The sequence below is a fragment of the Geotrypetes seraphini genome, chromosome 9, assembly GCF_902459505.1.
Source record: "Geotrypetes seraphini chromosome 9, aGeoSer1.1, whole genome shotgun sequence".
NCBI classification, from domain to species: Eukaryota; Metazoa; Chordata; class Amphibia; order Gymnophiona; family Dermophiidae; genus Geotrypetes; species Geotrypetes seraphini.
Genome location: NC_047092.1, coordinates 23,439,918 through 23,460,941, shown reverse-complemented (window position 1 = coordinate 23,460,941; position 21,024 = coordinate 23,439,918). Strand labels below are relative to the sequence as shown.

General features: G+C 46.7%; 1 protein-coding gene across 4 annotated transcripts in view; it reads right to left on the bottom strand.

Moving 5' to 3' along the window:
- The window catches only part of CPT1B (carnitine palmitoyltransferase 1B), a 95,380-nt gene that overhangs the window by 48,750 nt on the left and 25,606 nt on the right, over nucleotides 1–21,024 (bottom strand). For all 4 annotated transcript variants that reach the window (XM_033958377.1, XM_033958376.1, XM_033958375.1 and 1 more), the window contains exons 3-5: nucleotides 19,534–19,673; nucleotides 16,354–16,525; nucleotides 15,183–15,284 (exon numbers count right to left, since the gene is read on the bottom strand). In XM_033958377.1, coding sequence (XP_033814268.1) covers nucleotides 15,183–15,284; nucleotides 16,354–16,525; nucleotides 19,534–19,673 — 414 coding nt within the window. The remainder of the gene's footprint in view (nucleotides 1–15,182; nucleotides 15,285–16,353; nucleotides 16,526–19,533; nucleotides 19,674–21,024) is intronic.

The following is a 21,024-nucleotide window of genomic DNA, read 5'->3' as shown; positions in this document are numbered from 1 at the left end:
TTGCTACTGAAGAATTTTCAAGTGATGATGTAATATAATTGCATGTTTTTATTGTACACTTGATGTAAATTATAAAATGAATAAAGATATTAAAAAAAAAAAAAAAGCCCATACAACCTATTATGTGGGGATATTAATATCCACCTTGAGCTATCAGATCAACCAGAAATTACATATTTTTGGTCGCTAATCTCTCAATTAGGCTACTTCAAACCTTCTCCAGTAAAAATCCATCATAGAGGTCATCAGCTAGACTTAGTTACATTCTCCTCCAGAGAACCGACCAATCCCAAAATCTAATGGAAACAAGATAATTGGACAGATTCTTTATGGTCTGATCACAGACTATGTAATTTTATTATTGACTGCCAATGAAAGACATCCAACTCAACAAACAAAAACAACAAAACCAGAAATAAAAAAGTTCATGGTAGTAGAGATAAGATAAATCCAATTGAATTTTGGTCCCATTATGAGATTGTCTCAAAACAAAACGAAGAAACCGAGCAACTTATGAACTCCTGGATTAACGATAGCACAAATATTCTAAATGAAATGGTCCCTATTAAAATCCGCAGAATAAGACACAAAAACTTAGAGGGATGGTTTGACTCAGAGCTGCTATTGCTGAAGAGGGACTTAAGAAAATCAGAAAGACAATGGATAAAATCAGGTACCCAAGAGCTTAGAGTAGCTTGGAGAACAAAATTAAAAAATTACAAAAAACTCTCCAAGGAAAAATGCAAAAATTTCTACGCCCAAAAAAATCAGAAACGTCTCAACTAATAGTAAAAACCTTTTTAAACTGGTCAACGATCTCTTTAACCTAGAGACATTCACTGACACCCATGAAGAATCTACCTTAACCGCAAACAGCTTGGCAGATTTCTTTAACTCCAAAATACAAAAATGAAGATCCTCATTAACTGTTCCTGCCAAACCTCACGGGTGCTACCCCATTCTGTTAAGACACTGACAAGTCCAGAGCTGATCTGAATTGGAACTATTTTACAACCATTGACTGGCAAACTTCCAGCAAATACTACAATAAATATGCTAACTCCTACTGCAGATTGGATACTTGCCCCCCAAATGTCATGAAAACTGTCCCGATCAACTTCAAAGTCAAATTGTTGACATGGGTTAACTTTTTATTATCATCAGGAAAGTTCCCGGTAGAACAGGTCACATTATGATTACTCCAATTTAAAAAATTGCAAAAGAACCATCCAATGTCTCATCTAATTACAGGCCTATTGCTAGTATCCCACTGGTTACTAAAATAGCAGAAAGGGTGGTAAATGCTGAACTCACCACATATTTGGAAAATTCAACATTTTACACGACAACCAATCGGGCTTTCGCTCAGGCCACAGTACCGAAACCATTATAGCCTCATTGCTCGACTACCTGCACTCGCTCTTTAGCCAGGGCTCAAGCGCTCTGATCGTGCAACTTGACCTAAGTAGTGCATTTGATCTGGTCGACCACACTATTCTCCTGGACTGTCTGGCAAACATCGGTATTTCAGGCAACGTCCTCAACTGGTTCCGTGGCTTTCTGGGAAATAGATCAAATGACTCTTTCTCCTATAGCTGGGACAACTCCTGTGGGGTTCCACAGGGCTCCCCCCTGTCCCCCACCCTGTTCAATATCTATCTTGTCTCCTTGGGTAATCTCTTGCAGAGTTTAAAGCTCAAATTCTTCATCTACGCTGACGACATTACTATAGCCATCCCGCTAACTTGCTTTACACCAGAATTTCTAACCTCTCTATCAATTACTCTTAACCAGAAAGAACTCTGGATGCTAGCTTTTAGATTAAAGTTAGATAGCTCTAAGTCTAATAGATGCTGGCATTGTAATCTTGAAGCAGGGACTTTAGATCATTTATTATTTCATTGTCCCTTCATCATGGCCTTTTGGAAATCAATTTGGTCTCAAATTAATTGTTTACTAGAGAATCATGTAGCACTATCATATGATACAATTCTGTTCGGTACGTCAATGAGAACAAAAAGTCAAATTTCATCAAGTAACAAACTTATTAATTATGACAGGAGTCTCCATACAATATATCACCAGTAATTGGAAAAATTACACTAGACTTAATTACACCTTCTGGGGGAATTCGGTGGAAAGAACTATTGCCATACAAAAAAGGAATTATAATAACTTTAAAAAGATCTGGGGACCATCGACAACTTTTTGTAATGATTAGATGCCATTTTTTCATGGAAAAATATTTATAAATATAGGGGAGGGGTGGTATATAGTTTTATTAAAAATGTTATCAATCTATGAAATATAGCACAGTTACTTACCGCAACAGGTGTTATCCAGGGACAGCAGGCAGATATTCTTGACTGATGGGTGACGGCACCGACGGAGCCCCGGTACGGACAATTTTAGAGTGATTGCACTCTAAGAACTTAGAAAGTTCTGGTAGGCCGCACCGCGCACGCGCGAGTGCCTTCCCGCCCGACAGAGGCGCGCGGTCCCCAGTTAGGATAAGCCAGCTAAGAAGCCAACCCGGGGAGGTGGGAGGGACGCAAGAATATCTGCCTGCTGTCCCTGGATAACACCTGTTACGGTAAGTAACTGTGCTTTATCCCAGGACAAGCAGGCAGCATATTCTTGACTGATGGGTGACCTCCAAGCTAACAAAAAGAGGGATGGAGGGAAGGTTGGCCATTAGGAAAACAAATTTTGCAAAACAGATTGGCCAAAGTGTCCATCCCGTCTGGAGAATGCATCCAGACAATAATGAGATGTAAAAGTATGAACTGAGGACCAAGTAGCAGCCTTGCAGATTTCCTCAATAGGAGTGGAACGGAGGAAAGCTACAGATGCTGCCATCGCTCGGACTCTATGGCCCGTGACAGAACCTTCCAGTGTCAGTCCGGTCTGAGCATAACAGAATGAAATGCATGCTGCCAGCCAATTAGACAACGTACGTTTAGAAACAGGACGTCCCAATTTATTCGGATCAAAAGACAGAAAGAGTTGGGGAACTGATCTGTGGGGTTTCATACGCTCTAGATAGTAAGCTAGAGCCCTCTTACAATCCAAAGTATGCAGAGCCTGTTCCCCAGAATGAGAGTGAGGTTTCGGAAAGAAGACAGGCAGAACAATGGATTGGTTGAGATGGAATTCAGAGACAACCTTAGGGAGAAACTTTGGATGTGTACGCAGAACCACCTTGTCATGATGAAAGACCGTAAAAGGTGGATCTGCAACTAGTGCATGTAGCTCACTGACCCTCCTGGCAGAGGTAAGAGCAATAAGGAAAAGTACTTTCCAAGTGAGAAACTTGAAAGGAGTGGTAGCCAAGGGTTCAAATGGAGGCTTCATTAAGGCGGAAAGAACCACATTGAGATCCCAGATAACAGGAGGGGCTTTAAGAGGTGGTTTCACATTGAAAAGACCTCTCATGAACCTGGACACCAGGGGATGAGCTGAGAGAAGTTTTCCATGAACCGGCTCATGGAAGGCAGCAATGGCACTGAGATGGACTCTGATGGAAGAAGACTTAAGGCCAGAGTCAGACAAAGAAAGCAAATAATCCAACAATGTCTCCACTGCCAGGGAAGTGGGATCAAGATGGTGAAGAAGACACCAGGAAGAAAATCTTGTCCACTTCTGATGGTAACATTGCAGAGTGGCTGGTTTCCTGGAGGCATCTAGAATGGAACGAACGGGCTGAGACAAAAGAGTATCATGAGAAGTCAGCCCGAGAGATACCAAGCTGTCAGGTGCAGAGACTGGAGGTTGGGATGTAGAAGGGTCTCCTGATGCTGTGTAAGCAGAGAAGGAAACAGTGGAAGAAGAAAAAGTTCCCTGGAACTGAGTTGAAGTAGAAGGGAGAACCAATGTTGCCTGGGCCACCTCGGAGCAATCAGAATCATGGTGGCTCGTTCCCTCTTGAGCTTGAACAAGGTTCTCAACATGAGAGGTAGAGGAGGGAAAGCGTACAGGAACAGATTGGACCAGTCAAGGAGAAATGCATCCGCTGCCAGACGGTGAGGAGAGGAGAGTCTGGAGCAGAATAGGGGCAGCTGGTGATTGTGAGGAGCTGCAAAGAGGTCTATCTGAGGAGTGCCCCATTGAGCGAAGATGGACTGTAGAGTGAAAGGATCGAGTGTCCACTCGTGAGGCTGGAGAATTCTGCTGAGCTTGTCCGCTAAGGAATTCTTTTCTCCCTGAATGTAGATAGCTTTCAGGAATAGATGGTGATTTATGGCCCAAGTCCAGATCTTCTGGGCTTCCTGGCACAAGAGGCGAGAGCCCGTCCCACCCTGCTTGTTGATGTAGTACATCGCAACTTGATTGTCTGTGCACAGCAGGAGAACTTGAGGGAAGAGAAGATGTTGGAAGGCCTTGAGGGCATAAAACATCGCTCTGAGTTCCAGGAAATTGATGTCATGCTTCTTTTCCTGGGCTGTCCAAAGGCCTTGAGTTTGGAACTCGTTCAAATGAGCTCCCCAGGCATAAGGGGAGGCGTCGGTGGTGATGACTAGTTGATGAGGAGGTAGATGGAGCAGAAGACCTCTGGAGAGATTTGAGGATATCAACCACCATTGTAGAGACTGACGAAGAGATGATGTGACAGATATGTGACGTGAGCAAGGATCCATCGCTTGGGACCACTGGGTAGCTAGGGTCCATTGAGGAGTGCGCAGGTGAAGACGTGCGAAGGGTGTAACATGAACTGTGGAGGCCATGTGACCCAAGAGTATCATCATTTGCTTGGCAGAGATGGAAAGTTGTAGAAGCACCTGCTGACACAGAGATTGAAGCGTTTGAAGACGGTTGGATGGCAGGAACGCTCTCATGAGGACTGTGTCCAAGACAGCTCCAATGAATTGAAGTCTCTGAGTGGGGATGAGATGAGATTTGGGTAGATTGATCTCGAACCCCAGAAGTTGAAGAAACATGATGGTTTGGTTGGTGGCCAGGAGAACAGACTGAGATGAATTGGCCTTGATTAACCAGTCGTCCAGGTAAGGAAAGACCTGAAGGTGGTGAGATCGTAGAAAGGCAGCCACCACAATCAGACATTTGGTGAACACTCTTGGAGAGGAGGCAAGACCGAAGGGCAGCACCTTGTATTGGTAATGACAACGATTGATCATGAAGCGTAGGTACTGTCTGGAGGCCAGATTGACCGGTATATGAGTGTATGCTTCTTTGAGATCGAGGGAACATAGCCAGTCGCCTTGATTGAGAAGAGGGTAAAGAGTGGCCAGAGAAAGCATTTTGAATTTCTCTTTGACCAAGCATTTGTTTAGATCGCGAAGATCTAGAATGGGTCTTAGATCTCCTTTCTTTTTGGGGACTAGAAAATAACGGGAGTAGAATCCCTGCCCTCTCTGATCTAGAGGAACTTCCTCTATAGCGTTCAGAAGGAGGAGGGATTGAACCTCTTGAAGAAGGAGGGAAGACCGAGGAGTGTTGAAAGCAGACTCTCTTGGCAGACTTTGGGCAGGAGGTGTCTGAAAGTTGAGAGAGTAGCCATGGCGGATGATGTTGAGGACCCACAGGTCCGAGGTGATGATTTCCCAACGGCTTATGAAATGTATAAGGCGTCCTCCTATGGGCTGTGGAAGATGAGTAGAAGGAGGAAGATTGGCTATGTCCAGGAGAACCAAGTCAAAAGGGCTGAGTTGACTTTTGAGAAGGAGGAGGTTTCACTTGCTGTTGCTGCTGGGCAGGTCGAGCAGGTTGCCTCTGTTGCTGCCTCTGACGCCTGGGTTGTTGCTGTGTTTGAGGTAAGGGACGAGCCACAAACCTTCGTTGGTAGGCCGATTGTTGACGAAAAGGCCTAGAAGGTGGGGTCTTCTTCTTTGTCTTAAGGAGAGTATCCCATCGAGTCTCATGAGCTGAAAGTTTCTGAGTAGTAGAGTCCATGGATTCTCTGAACAGCTCATCCCCTAAGCAAGGTGCATTGGCCAGTCGATCTTGGTGATTGACATCGAGTTCGGACACTCTGAGCCAGGCCAGTCGTCGCATAGCCACTGACATAGCCGTGGCTCTAGAGGTCAGTTCAAAAGTGTCATAGATTGATCTGACCATGAACTTGCGCAGTTGTAAGAGCGATGAAGAAGTTTGGCGAAAGGCTGATTTCTTACGGTCAGGGAGATATTTCTCAAAAGATGACAAACTTTGAATAAGATGCTTAAGATAAAAGGAAAAATGGAAAGCATAGTTTCCTGACCTGTTCGCTAGCATTGCATTTTGATACAGCCTTTTGCCAAACTTATCCATGGCCTTACCTTCCCTGCCAGGAGGGACAGAAGCATATACACTAGCCCCCGTGGATTTCTTTAAAGTAGACTCTACTTATAAAGACTCATGGGGGAGTTGAGGCTTGTCAAAGCCTGGAATTGGTATAACCTTATATAAGGAGTCCAGTTTACGGGGAGCTCCTGGAATGGTCAAGGGTGTCTCTAGATTTTTGTAAAATGTCTCTCTTAAAATGTCATGGAGAGGCAGCTTGAGAAATTCCCTTGGAGGCTGGTCAAAGTCAAGAGCATCTAAAAATGCCTTGGATTTTTTGGATTCAGCCTCCAAGGGAATAGATAAAGAGTCACACATCTCTTTAAGAAAAGAGGTGAAAGAAGTTGCATCAGGTTTGGAAGATGGATCAAAACCAGAAGGATCCTTCGTCCCCTGATGAACACTCTCCCTCAGAGAGGAAAGGCTCTTCTGAATCACCCCACAGATCAGGGTCCCTCACCTGAAAACTGCGGTCTCGTGTGGAGGGTTCTAGGTGTCGAGTTTTATGAGTCGACTTACCAGACCTCTGTGAACCGGTACCGGGAGATGTTAAGGGTTGTGCCGGTGCCGATGTTTGAACAGCCTGGTGTCTCGGTTCCGGTGCCAAGACTGGCATTGATACCGAAGAAGTGATGTGCCCCGGTACCGACAAAGTGGATGCCGATAAAGGGGGCTGCTGCACCGTCGGTACCGGCGGCTCAGACCGGACCGGGACTGGAAGGCTCGAGTCAAAAGAGCAGGGAGTAGCTGTTGGAGTTGTTCCTTTAGCTGGACCTGCAGGACTGCGGCAATGCGCTCGTCCAATGAAGGCACCGGTACCGCTTTTTTCTTCTGCGGTACCTTGGGTGCCGCTCTACACTCGGAAGAGGAATCCGATGTCGAGGGGCTCACCTCAATCGGAGCGGAGCGCTTCCGTTGGCGCCTCGTGGTCGGCAGGATTGGACTCGCTGCTACTGAGACCGGAGGACGCTCCAACGGGGAAGGCTTCTTAGCTGGCTTACCTGTGGGGTGCGACGCCGGCGCGGTATCGACGAAGTAGGTGCCGACTGAGATGGAGCCGATGTCGGTGCCGGTGGTGCGGAATCAGACATCTCGGCGCCGAACAATAACTGCTGCTGTATCTGGCGGTTTTTAAGTGTTCTCTTCTTTAAAGTCGCACAGCGGGAGCAGGTAGACGCTCGATGGTCAGGACCAAGACACTGCAGACACCAGTTGTGTGGGTCTGTCAGTGAAATTGGTCGAGCGCACCGCTGGCACTTTTTAAACCCGGGTTGAGGGGGCATGAAAGTGAATACGGCTTCTGCCAAATCGAAGGCCGAGGCCTCGATGATGGCAATAGGCCCCGCCGGGGCTAACTGAAAACTGAAGAAAAAAATTTAAGTTTTTTTTTTTTTTAAGAAAAGAAAAGAAACAACGGAAATAAAATTTCCAAAAGGGTTTACGCGAGCGGGAAGGCGATATTAAGTAGAAAAAAGAACTTTCAACAGCCGTTGAAAGAAACGCGTCTTCTTAGCTCCGCGGAAACTAAGAAACTGGGGACCGCGCACCTCTGTCGGGCGGGAAGGCACTCGCGCGTGCGCGGTGCGGCCTACCAGAACTTTCCAAGTTCTTAGAGTTCAATCACTCTAAAATTGTCCGTACCGGGGCTCCGTCGGTGCCGTCACCCATCAGTTAAGAATATGCTGCCTGCTTGTCCTGGGATAAAATGTATATATGATATTTTTGTTAAAAATATTTGTGGGAAGGGAGTAAATGGAGAAATTAGGTTCTTACCTGCTAATTTACTTTCTTTTAGCTTCTCCAGACCAGTAGAGGTTAACTTTACGAATGGGTATATATCTAATCATGACCAGCAGGTGGAGACTGAAAACAAAACTTTGGGACAGTATATACTATCCTCCCTTCTCTATTTCCCTCAGTCTGCCGAATAGCCAAGCAGAACCAAGAACTGGAAAACAGGAAGAAAACAATACTCCGAACAGGAGTAACAAATAACATACCCAAATGCTGTTGGAAAATGCAGAGGAGAAATACCCGAAGGAAAATGTCCCCACAGCTCGCCAGCTAAGCCAGCCGAGCCACAGCCGCTGTTCTTTAATTCTCCCCGGCCCTAGAAAAATACTAGAACCCGCAGCAAAAAACAAAAACTGCCCGCGAAAACAGCCCCAACAACAACAACAACAACAGACAGGGTGGGGACCTCTACTGGTCTGGAGAAGCTAAAAGAAAGTAAATTAGCAGGTAAGAACCTAATTTCTCCTTCTTTAGCACTCTCCAGACCAGTAGAGGTTAACTTTACGAATGGGACGTACCAAAGCAGTCCCTCTCACGGGCGGGACCCCCGAAGGGCCGATACCAGAACACGCTCACCGAACACCGCGTCCCGACGCGCCTGAACATCTACCCGATAATGTCTAACAAAAGAATACAAGGAGGACCAAACCGCAGCCTTACAAATATCCACCGGAGGCACGAGCGACGACTCAGCCCAAGAAGCCGCCTGACCCCGAGTGGAATGAGCCTTGAGAAACTCCGGAACAGGCTGCTGTTTCAGAAGATAAGCGGAAGCAATCGTCTCCTTGATCCAGCGCGCAATAGTAGCCTTAGAAGCGCCAGCTCCCCGACGAGGACCAGCCAGGAGGACAAAGAGATGATCGGACTTCCGGAATTCCTGGGTCCGCTGCACATCAGAGCGAAGGACCCGACCGACATCCAACTTGCGCAGCTGCCGTTGCTCAGAAGAGCCCTCCCGACCACCCAAGACCGGGAGAACCACCGATTGATTGACATGAAAAGGAGAAACAACCTTCGGCAGAAAGGAAGGAACAGGCCGCAAGACGACCCGCTCCCTAGACAACTCCAAGAAGGGAGCCCTACAAGAGAAAGCCTGCAGCTCAGAAATACGCCTAGCAGAAGTAATGGCCACCAAAAAGACCGCCTTCAAAGTAAGGTCCTTCAAAGAACAGTCGTCCAAGGGCTCGAAAGGCGGGCGCACCAAAACAGAGAGAACCAGATTAAGATCCCAAGAGGGAACCGAGGGCCGTAGGGGAGGCCTAAGCAACTTGGCCGCCCGCAGAAACCGAATCACATCAGGAAGAGCCGATAAACGCTGACCTGACACCAACCCTCGAAAGGTCGACAGGGCCACAAGATGAACCCGGAGAGAAGACCAAGCCAGGCCTCTATCCAGGCCATCCTGCAAGAACTCTAGAATGTTAGGCAGAGAAGCGCGAAAAGAGGTCACTCCCCGCGCCCGACACCATTCCTCAAAGAGACGCCAAACCCGCACATAAGCCCGAGAGGTAGAAAGCCTCCGGGACCCCAACAGTGTAGAGATCACCTTGTCTGAATATCCCTTCTTGCTAAGGCGACCCCTTTCAAGAGCCACGCCGTAAGACAGAAGAGAGACGGGTCGAACAAGGGAATGGGACCCTGCATCAGAAGGTCGTCCGAGAGAGGCAGAGGAAGAGGAACCGCCACCAGGTGCCTCACCAGATCCGCATACCACGGACGTCGAGGCCAATCCGGAGCCACCAGCACCACCAAACCCGGATGGTGAACAATGCGAAGAAGCACTCTGCCCACCAGCGGCCAAGGAGGGAACACATACAACAGCCCCTCCGTTGGCCACGGCTGGACCAGAGCATCCAGACCCTCGGCCAGCCCTTCCCTGCGACGACTGAAGAAGCGGGGCACTTTGGCGTTGCCACTCGTGGCCATCAGGTCCATCAGGGGCTGCCCCCAATCTTGCACTATCAACCGAAACGCTCCGGCGCCGAGAAACCACTCTCCTGGATCCAGGAAGTGACGACTGAGGAAGTCTGCCTGAACATTTTCTACCCCGGCTATATGAGAAGCCGAGAGGTCCAGAAGATGGGACTCCGCCCAAACCATGAGCCGAGCCGCCTCCTGCGCCACAGGAGTGCTCTTGGTGCCCCCCTGACGATTGACATAAGCCACCGCCGTGGCATTGTCCGGCAGGACTCTGACCGACTTGCCCAGCAAAAGGGAGTGGAAAGCTAACAGCGCCAGCCTGACCGCTCTGGTCTCCAACTCGTTGATCGACCAGGAGGCCTCCTCCGCGGACCAGGTGCCCCGAGCTGAGTGGCCCATAAACTGAGCCCCCCAACCGAGGAGACTCGCATCCGTAAGGAGCACCGTCCACTGCGGGAGATCCAGACCCACCCCCTGAACCAGGTGAGGGGTCCGGAGCCACCAGCGCAGACTGCAGCGCGCCAAGCCTCGCAGGGGAACCGGAACATCCAAATCTTGCCTCCGGGGAGACCACCTCCGGAGCAGAGCATACTGAAGAGGACGCATGTGGGCCCGCGCCCACCTCACCACGTCCAGGGACGCCGCCATTGACCCCAGGACTTGGAGGAAATCTCGCGCCCGAGGACCCCGGGACGCCAAAAGCAGGCGAATCTGAGATTGCAATTTGCTCACCCGGGCCTCTGGAAGGAAGACCTTCCCCAAGGAGATGTCGAACATAACCCCAAGGCACTCCAGACGCTGAGCCGGGACCAACCGACTCTTGGAAAGGTTGACCACCCAGCCCAGCGACCGGAGAAACTCCACCACCCGAGCCGTAACCCGGGAGCTCTCCTGCAACGACTTTGCCCGAATCAACCAGTCGTCCAGGTAGGGGTGAACCAGGATGCCCACCGACCGCAAGGCTGCCGCGACGACCACCATTACCGTGGTGAACGTCCGAGGAGCCGTGGCCAGACCAAAGGGAAGCGCACAGAACTGAAAGTGCCGCCCCAAGATCGCAAAGCGAAGGAAGTGCTGATGAGAGGCCCGAATTGGAACCTGCAAGTAGGCCTCCGTCAGATCGAGAGACGTAAGAAACTCCCCCGGCTAAACCGCCAGAATGACCGACCGCAGCGTTTCCATGCGGAAAGACGGAATCTTGAGAGCTCTGTTGACCCCTTTCAAATCCAGGATGGGCCGAAAGGTCCCCTCCTTTATGGCCACCACAAAGTAAATGGAGTACCTGCCGGTGCCCCACTCCGTAGGGGACACCGGCACCACTGCCTCGAGATCTAGCAAACGCTGAAGGGTCTGACGAAAAGCCTGCGTCTTCCATGGAGTCTGACATGGAGAAGCGAGGAAAAAGTCCGGCAGAGAGCGGGTAAACTCCAGAGCGTAACCGTCCCGCACCACCTCAAGGACCCACTGATCGGACGCGATCTCGGCCCATTTGGGGAAAAATTTGCGCAGCCGGGCCCCCACCGGAACCAAAGGGGGCGCCGGCAAGGAGTCATTGCGCAGGACGGGAAGCGGGGGAACCGGCGGAGGGATTCCCTGCCCCCCGACGGGCCCCCCGAAAGGGCTGCATGCGCTGGAAGAACCGACCCCGGGAAAAACCCTGAGCCGGGAAAGAAGCAGCCCCACGCCCCGGGCGATACTTGCGAAATTCCCGCAAACGCCCCCGGGCAGCCCCACACCTAGACGCAGGGCGGGCACGGTCCTCAGTCAGACGGGGCACCTTCGAGTCCGTCAGAGTCTGAATCAACTCATCTAATTCCTCTCCAAACAAAAAGACCCCCTAAAGGGAACTTTAGTAAACTTAGCTTTGGACGCAGAATCCGCCGCCCAAGCGCGCAGCCACAAAATACGCCGCGCGGCCATGCCATAGACTTAGCCGAAATCCGCACCAAGTCATAAAGAGCATCTGAGAGGAACGAGGCAGCCATCGCAATCTTCGCTACCTCCTGATCCACTAGAGACCAGTCATCAGACTCCCGATCCAGGACACGCTCAGCCCACCGAAACACGGCGCGAGCGACTAGCTCCCCACAAACAGCCGCCTGGACCCCAAAGGCAGAGACATCAAAATCATACTTAAGAAGAGTCTCTAACGCACGCGCCTCCGAGACCCTAAGAGCAGAACCGTCCATAACAGGCACGGTATGCCGCTTAGGAAGTGCCGAGACCACCGCGTTCCCCATTGGCGAAATTAAGGTAGCCCTACCTCCCTCCGGGATGGGATACCCAAGAGCCAAGGCGCACACCAAACGAAACTGCGCCCATAGGCCACTGCGCCAACACAAAATCCCGCAAATCCTGACGCACAGGAAAAGAGCGGGAACCAGGACAGACCCCCTGAAGCAGAGGGGCCCCCATACGCGGGGTCTCCGGCGGCGCCACTGCAAAAATGCAGCACCAAGGAGACCTGCTACACAGGTCTAAAAGCTCATCCCTCTGAATAAAAAAGCGCACCACGGACGCATCTGCTCTGGAAGACGGGAAATCCGCCGCCCCGCTGCCAACAGGCGTCCCCTCTAGAGGATCCTGGAAGCCCGCCAAAGCAGCCAGGTCCTCAACCAGGCCAACACGCTCCTCCGCCCACCAATTCGCAATCCAAGCCCCCCCGCGGGCGCTTGGATGAGGGAGGAGGAAGAGGGGACGCCAAACGAAAAGAGGGAGGCAAAGCCATAGGGGGCGCGGAGGGAAACCCCCCCCGAAACCCCCCAGGCGCACGTGGGACCCCCAAAAGTCCGCACAAAGAAAGAAAATAAATTGGGGGCAAAAAACCCCTGGGGGTCCCCAGGGACTCCCTGCCCCAGCAGGGGTCCATGCTGAAACCTGCCCCTGTGTTCGCCATACAGGGGGAAGGTCACCTGAGGTTGCAGACAAAATGGAGGGGCCAGACAAAGAAAATGGCGAAGTTCCCGCCAAAAATGCTCCCTCCATGGCCTGTAGCGGCTGAGAAGACTGAACAGTCCCAGCCGCTAAGACAGGCAAGTCGGCATCAGCTGTCAAAAAATCAGCTGAGAGGGAATCCTTCGGGGAATCCCTCCGTGGGCGGTTGTGGAAGACCGGGCTTCCCCACTGCTCCAAGCCGACTCGCGAGGCACCATCGGCGGGGAGCTCTGGGCGCCTGCAGCCGCTGCCGACGGAGCTCCACCACCTCACCGACCCAAACCGCCGAGTTCAGGCCGGCCGCGAGTGCCTCGCGGCTGGACTAAAATTGTGGCCTACTCCCCCGGAGAAGGGCACAATTGCTCCAGACGCGACCTAGCTATAAAAAAGTGCTGGTTACATGAAAAAATACAGTAAAATACAGTTTTCTTAAAGGGAAACAACCCTCCAGACCAGCACTACCTCAGGATTTTTTATTTTTTATGTTTTTTACAGAACAGACTCCACAGGCTCTCGAAGCAATATGCCTTGCTTGACTTAGGGGGCAAGGCTTACTGCTGAGGCTCCTCTAAAAAAATGTGGGGAGGTGGAGGAAGTGGGGGGAGGGACCCCGCTCGTGACCCGCCGGGTTTGACACCCCCGAGGTCGGACGGACCCCCAAACAGGGCCCGACCAAGCTCCGTCCGGCCAAAAACAGGGACAAAAAACCCCTAAACAAATTCCAACAGCCCTACCAAGAGAGATGGGTACAGATCACTCAACACCTGCTGGAGACTGAAAGAAGACTGAGGGAAATAGAGAAGGGAGGATAGTATATACTGTCCCAAAGTTTTGTTTTCAGTCTCCACCTGCTGGTCATGATTAGATATATACCCATTCGTAAAGTTAACCTCTACTGGTCTGGAGAGTGCTAAAGAATTATGTATTTAAGAAGATGACAATAGAAAGAAATTAAAGTGATGTGTATAAATACAAATGATGTAATATTGTGTACTTGATGTAAGATGAAAAATGAATAAAGAATTTGAAAATAAATAAATAAACTCGGAAAAAACTAAATTCTTCCTGGCAACACCCAATGAAAAAAATCAAGGACTCCACAATACATGTTAATGGGTCGGACTATTGTCTAGAACAAACATTAATACTAGGAGTCACTCTAGACAAACATCTTACTCTGGAGAAATACTCTGATCTAGTATTTAAGAAAAGCATCTCAGTGCTCTGGAAACTCCGCACCATAAAAAAAAAATACTTCGACGACACCTCTTTTCGTACAATCCTCCATTCTTAGCATCCTGGACTACTGTAATATTATTTATCTGGGTGCCTTTAAGAAAACCATCAGGAAACTGAAGCTGGTTCAGAATACCGCTGTCCGCCTCATGTTTGGCTTGAACAAATGGGAAGACGTCACCCCTTTCTACTTTAAACTACACTGGTTACCATTTGAATCTAGAGTCCTGTTCAAGTTTTCATGCATCTGCTACAAAACAGTACTTGGTATGTCACCAAGTTATCTTAACCCACATTTCAATTTAAATTACAACAATAAGAGCTCCCGCATAATTCACCTGTTTGCCTTTCCCTCATTAAAACGATGTCACTTCAAAAGGTTCCTTGACAAAACCTTCTCTTTTCAGGCAGCTAAACTGAATCCATGGCTCGCCCACATTGTGCTTAATGCCCCCCTCCTATCTTGACTTCAGAAAGCAGCTCAAAACGCAATTATTCCACAGACTGAACTCTTAATGCATCCTTCTACTTCTTCTTTTGACTACCTCTCCTCTTTACTACTGTTACCCTTCCACTTATGGCCTGTAACCACTTCCTATTCCTCTTCTTATATTGTACACCCTAACCTGCCAACCACAATGATCTCAGTGTTTGTATTTTTTGATTAAATGCTGTGAACCGCCTAGAACTCCCTGGGTATGGCGGTATACAAAAATAAAATTATTATTATTATTGCCATACTATTTTAGTACTAAAACTACTGCTCACTCAAAGGGTAATTATTATTCCAATGTCTCTTTTGAAGAGTAGCTCCCAATACTTCAAAAAAGGGGATTTTTTTTTTTTTTAACACATTAGGCTCCTTTTACAAAGCAGTGCTACTGATTAAAATGCATTGAATGTGAAGGGCTCGTGGAAATTGAATGGGTTTCTTTACTTTCAGCGCACTCCTAGTCAGCAGTGCTCCTTTGTAAAAAGCATCAGAAGGGACCTAGTACTATATAGAACGTGTCACTTACTCTCTGGATTGTCTGTGAAACACTGGGTACTGGCAGACTAGGCAAAGATGACTGGAAACTGTACAGCATTGGCTTACGCCCACACATCAACTTCAGAAAGCCCTGAGTCACAAGAAGAGACACGCTGTGAGAAACTACTTTGAGTCTGATATACGAGACCATGTCACACAGGCATTTCAAGAGCCCCAACACAAAAGAAAGAAAGAAAAAAAAAAAAAAAAAAAAGTTACATGAAATCCCACTGCCAGAACACAAAAGAAAGTGAAAAATCCCTGCCCAATAAACTTTGCCAGCTCTGTCATTATGGAAATATATATATATATATACTAGTCTTTAAGCCCGTTACATTAACGGGTGCTAGAAAGCAGCCCCCTTTCCCTCTCCCCCTCCAGTTCCTCCCTGTCTCTCCGTAGCCCCCCTTCTGTCTTCCCCCCTAAGCAAAATGATCTGCCTCTCAGCACACCCCTCCCCCCCGAAGCAGCTCCCTTTCCCTCTACCCTGCCAATTCCTCCCTGACAGTGTCTCCGTGGTCCCCCTTCTGTCTCCCCTCCCAAGCAAAGCTGTCTGCCTCCCAGCACACCCCTCCCCCCCAAAGCAGACCCCTTTCCCTCTACCCCTCCAATTCCTCCCTGACTGTCTCTCCGTGGCCCCCCATTTTTTCTCCCCCCCAAGCAAAGCTATCTACCTCCCAGCACACCCCTCCCCCAAAACAGACCCCTTTCCCTCTGGCCCTCCAGTTCCTCCCTGACTGTTTATTTCACATCAAAGAACATAACTTTGAAAAGGAAATACAATTTACTTTACAAAGAAATATAAAAGAAACAAAACAAGAGAGGGGAAAAGGAGAATGTAATAAAAAATCTCCTTCCCACTCTCAATTTATATTACTATGAGTACATTTCACACTAAATTGGGGGGAGAGGAACCATACACTCTCAAGGGAAGTTGAAATAAGGAAAAAGTCAAAAAGGAAAAAATAAAAATCTGAAGTCTGTTGGATTAATTACTCAAAGCCTGGTTAATGGGTGTCATAGTTGTGTCTGGTGCTCTTGAAACAGCCTTGCCTTCCAAAAAGTATTGCTATTGATCTGGTTCATAAAAAAACATATCTATTTGCCTGATGTTTATGGAAATATTTTGACTGTCCTCCACATCATCATCTTCTTCTTACCGCCCAAATTTTAGTGCTCAAACTCCTCTTGCCATGTGGCTCAAACATCCAGCCATGGTAGCAGAGTAGCAGTTTCATGGTCCTCCGGAAAAAGATGATGCCACACAGCCAGACCCCTGTAGAGAAGAGTGTTGCACTGATCAGGGTTTTGCTGAGAGGGCTTAGAAAACTCCTGAAATGAAAGAAGATAGAAATGAGGCAAAAAAGCCACAGTCTGCAACTGAAATCTAACCAGAGAAGGCCGAATCATAATACTGAAAAATCTCTTCTCATCTGCCATGAGCCCTTATTTCAGCTTTCATTCATACGTCTTGTTTATTGTTGGGGAGGGGAGGGGGTTAAACTTGCTATACCGCCTTTCCAAAGGTCAAGGCTAAAATTAAAGAAAAGAACTCCATATTTATTCTTAAAAGGAATGAGACAATTCTCACCCTGACAGATGATACCCTCTCAATGAGTTACTTATTAGAAATTTCTCTCAAACACTCCTGATTGGTTATATTTGGAATGGCGACTCATGTTTCCTTTACATCTTTGTCATGTTCTTAGTATAAATATGCCCAGATTATACAAGGAAAATAGAATTTTAATGGATACTTGGAAAACCTTGTGATTTGTTAATAACTTAACTGCTATTCCTATCAGCAAGTCAACAAATCAAACCATTTGGCTAAACCCCAAGATTCAAATTGGCGGTTTTAAGATTATCTGGAAGCATTGGATAATTGCAGGCATACGGACTTTAAATGATGTTATTTTAAATGGTAAACTGCTTGATTTTACACAATTGCAACATAAATTTGGGCTCCATAATTCGCAAAGTTTTCGGTGGTTGCAATTGAAGCAGGCCATTCGGGCAGGGTTCCATGAATGGAAAAATTGTAATACTCAATATAGTTTGGAATTTTCATGCTTTCAGGTAGACTTTCTGGGACATCAGGCCGCGCAGTGGTATAAAACTATTAATGATTTGGTTAAAAAGAAACCTAAAAATGGTCTTAGGGATATTTGGAGCATTGAGATTAAGCATCAGATTTCAGCTTCTCAATGGCCACAAATTTGGTCTTGGAGAATGAGATGTACAATGTCTTCATCTATGAGACAAACATGTTTTTTTCTTTTGCATAGAGCATTTTGCACCCCAGTTAGATTACAGAAGTTGAATAGTTCCATGTCTAATAGATGCTGGCATTGTAATCTTGATATAGGGACTTTGGATCATCTTTTGTTTTACTGTCCCTATATCTTAGCCTTTTGGAATTCCATCTGGGATCAAGTAAATTGTTTACTGGAGAATCATGTAGTATTGTCTTATGATACGGTATTATTTGGAACTTCTATGAGAAAAGAGAGTCAGATTTCTTCATCTAATAATAAACTTTTATTAATCATGACTGGAGTTGCCATTCAACAAATCACTAACAATTGGAAGGATTGCAGTAGACTTGATTTCAATTTTTGGTGGAACTTATTATGTCACATATTTAAAATGGAAAGATCACTAGCTGTACAAAATGGAAACTGTAAGACCTTTTTTAAAATCTGGGAACCATTGACATCTTTTTGTGATGATCAGATACCATTTTTCTTATTGTTCATTGAAATATACACCTTAAAATACTAGAGAGGGGAAGGGTTTTTATTATATGGTTCATTTTTATAATTTTGGGGAAGTGGAGAGGGATATGGGTTTACATATATAATTTATGTTTTTCTTGTTAGATTATCAAGTGATGATTTCAATATGATCTATGGCTATATGTGTACACTTGTTAAAAGTTTTACATGGAGTAAAAATTGTTATATGCTTTTAGACAATAATTGTTAAGAATGTCAAGTGATTTGTACGAATTTTCTGTTTGAATATTGTACACTTGGTGCAAGATTTGAAAATGAATAAAGATTTAAAATAAAGAAAGAAATTTCTCTCAAAAGCTGTCTATCACAGGACCCAACCAGAAGTACCCAGGAAATTTAGACATAGGCTAATTCAAAGTAATATGTTTTTAATGCCTTTGTAAATGATGGAAAAATTCTTAGATTTCTAAGTGATTGTGGGAGATTATTCCAAAGTCAAGGACAAAGAAAGAAGAATGCTGTTTTTTCAGTTGATTCACAGTAAGCTTTAGATGGGGTAGGGGTGGGGGGAATGACCAAAAGATGAACAGCCAAGGAATGAAGGGACTTTGCAGGGGTATAGGCCGAGATTAGGTTTGAAAGATAGGAAGGGACACTGAAGTGAAGAGCCTTATGAGAAAGGCATAACTGGATTTGGTAGCATACATGGGAACCAGTGGAGCACCTCCAAAGGGGGGGGGGGGGAAGGGGGATGCAATGATCAAAACAGTTAGCATTACAAAGAAACCTCGCAGCTGTATTGTATTGGGTTTGTAACCGCTTTAGTTCAGACTGAGATAATCCTGCATAGACCACATTGCAGTAGTCTAGATGGGGAATGAGAAAAAACATGCGTAAGTCTTACCCTAACGTAGCCAAAAAGAGAAATATGCATTTCCCATAGACAGAGAAAGGTACTCCCCGTGACTGTGCAATTCAGATTCATCTCCAAACAAACAAGATTGTGGAAACATAATGTTCTCGGACCTTGGTTGTAGTTTATTCAAAATGTTCTTAATAAAAACAGTAGAAGCTTGATCCACAGCTTTAAAGGCTTGAGCCACTTGCTTATTCATAAAAATGTTATAAAACTTTTAAGTTTATAAAAACTGGTGTTGGTAGATGGAACTTATAAGCCAAACGACTACTATATTTTGGAAAATGAGTTTAAAAAAATGTAATGGGCCAGTGACGCGTGGATACTTAAAGTTCTAGGCTATGAAAGTAATTGAGCCCTGAGTGGTATTGCTGAGGTCCTGGGGAGTGACTTTCTATGAGCTTCTATATTATTTGAGGAACTATTTACATTGAATGTATAAGCTCTAATAAATAGCTTGATTGATAGTTGATTTTTCAAAGGTGTGCATCTATAGCTTGTACTTTATAGAATTGTCCTGATAATGCGCATTCACACACATGCTCCGTCTCGTACCCTAGCACAGTTTAGTTTTATTCCTTCTTTACCCTTCCCTATCCCACTTTAACATGTCTCACTAGTGTTCCTGCTTCATGTACACAATCAGAACCAAGGTGATGGCGTCTCAGTTCACAGACATTACTTACCTTACTGGAAGGATAGCTTCGATGCGGTCAATCAACCCCATGGACAGGTCAATCTTTCTATAAAGGGAACCCATTGTTGCTGCAACTATTACCACCAAGCTGGTGGGACTACCGGGGTACACACCTGTGAGAATACCATTCTGTTGGTGAAGGGATAAAAAGAAGCAGGGGAGAAAAGTCATAGATAAGAGATAAAATAGTCAAATATAGAGGGAGGCAGAGAAAAATTGTGTAGGCTGACAGAAAGGATACTTGTGCAGCAACATGAAAAGGTCTTATTGCTAGTTATCCTAGCTTACACTTCCCCCTCCCCATTTGCGGTTTCAGCAATCGCGATTTCACATATTCGCGATTTTTTGGGGAGGGGAAAAAAAAGAGAAAAACCTCACAGTTTAGCCTTCCCCCCAGGGTCCCGGCCTTACCTGGTGGTCTAGCGAGCATTTGGGGCAGGAGCGATCTTCCTACACTCCTGCCCCGTGTAGATCGCCAATAGGAAATGGCTGTGGGGAGTTCCCATCATAGTCTCGAGAGACTATGGGAACACACAGCAGCTATTTCCTATTGGCGATCTGCAGAGGGCAGGAGCGTAGGAAGATCGCTCCTGCCCTGAAAGCCCGCTAGACCACCAGGTAAGGCAGGGATGCTGGGGAGAAGGCAAGAGGGAGGCGGGGGTGGGTCAGAGTCGGACCAGAAGATATTCGCGGTATTTCACCATTCGCGGTCCGGCTCTGCCCCTATCCCCCGCGAATCCGGAGGGAGAAATGTATTTATTAATTATACACACCGTTCCATTACACAAAAGAAATAAAACTCCTATCTACCCCCATACTCATGCTCACCTCAGAGATCATTCTATTTTCAGTGTGGCTTTCTCCTCCTTGCAGTTACTATTCAGCTATTTATGCTGTAATCATTCTTTAAATATATTTGAGGATAACAAGTCACACTGCATCAGCAATAGGAGGGTAGGAGCCCACAATGAAATAGAGCAAAAATAAATGAAATCAATTTTAAGTCAGATATTACCATACTTGAAGGCCTCAATACTATAAACCTTATTGTATTTAAACTGACATGGTATTACGGATCAATTCATAATTATATCTGGGTAGTAATAGGGAACTGGTGAGGCACTAGAAATCTGAAACACAGAAGAGAAACTTCAAAATTAAAGGCCAATTATCTGGATTTGTGTTATATTTTCAGTTACTGAACATAATCAGCAAATAATTTGTAAGCCATTACAAGGTAAAAAAAAAAATTGCAAAAGAACAAAGACCATGAACTTAGAAGGAAGGGGTGCCTAGTGGTTAGAGCTATAGCCTTAGCACCCTGAGGTCGTGGGTTCAAGCCCCACGCTGCTCCTTGTGACCCTGGACAAGTCACTCAATCCTCCATTGCCCCAGGTACATTAGATACATTGTGAGCCCACCAGGACAAGTAGGGACAAATGACTGAGTACCTGAATGTAAACCGCTAAGACAATAAGTG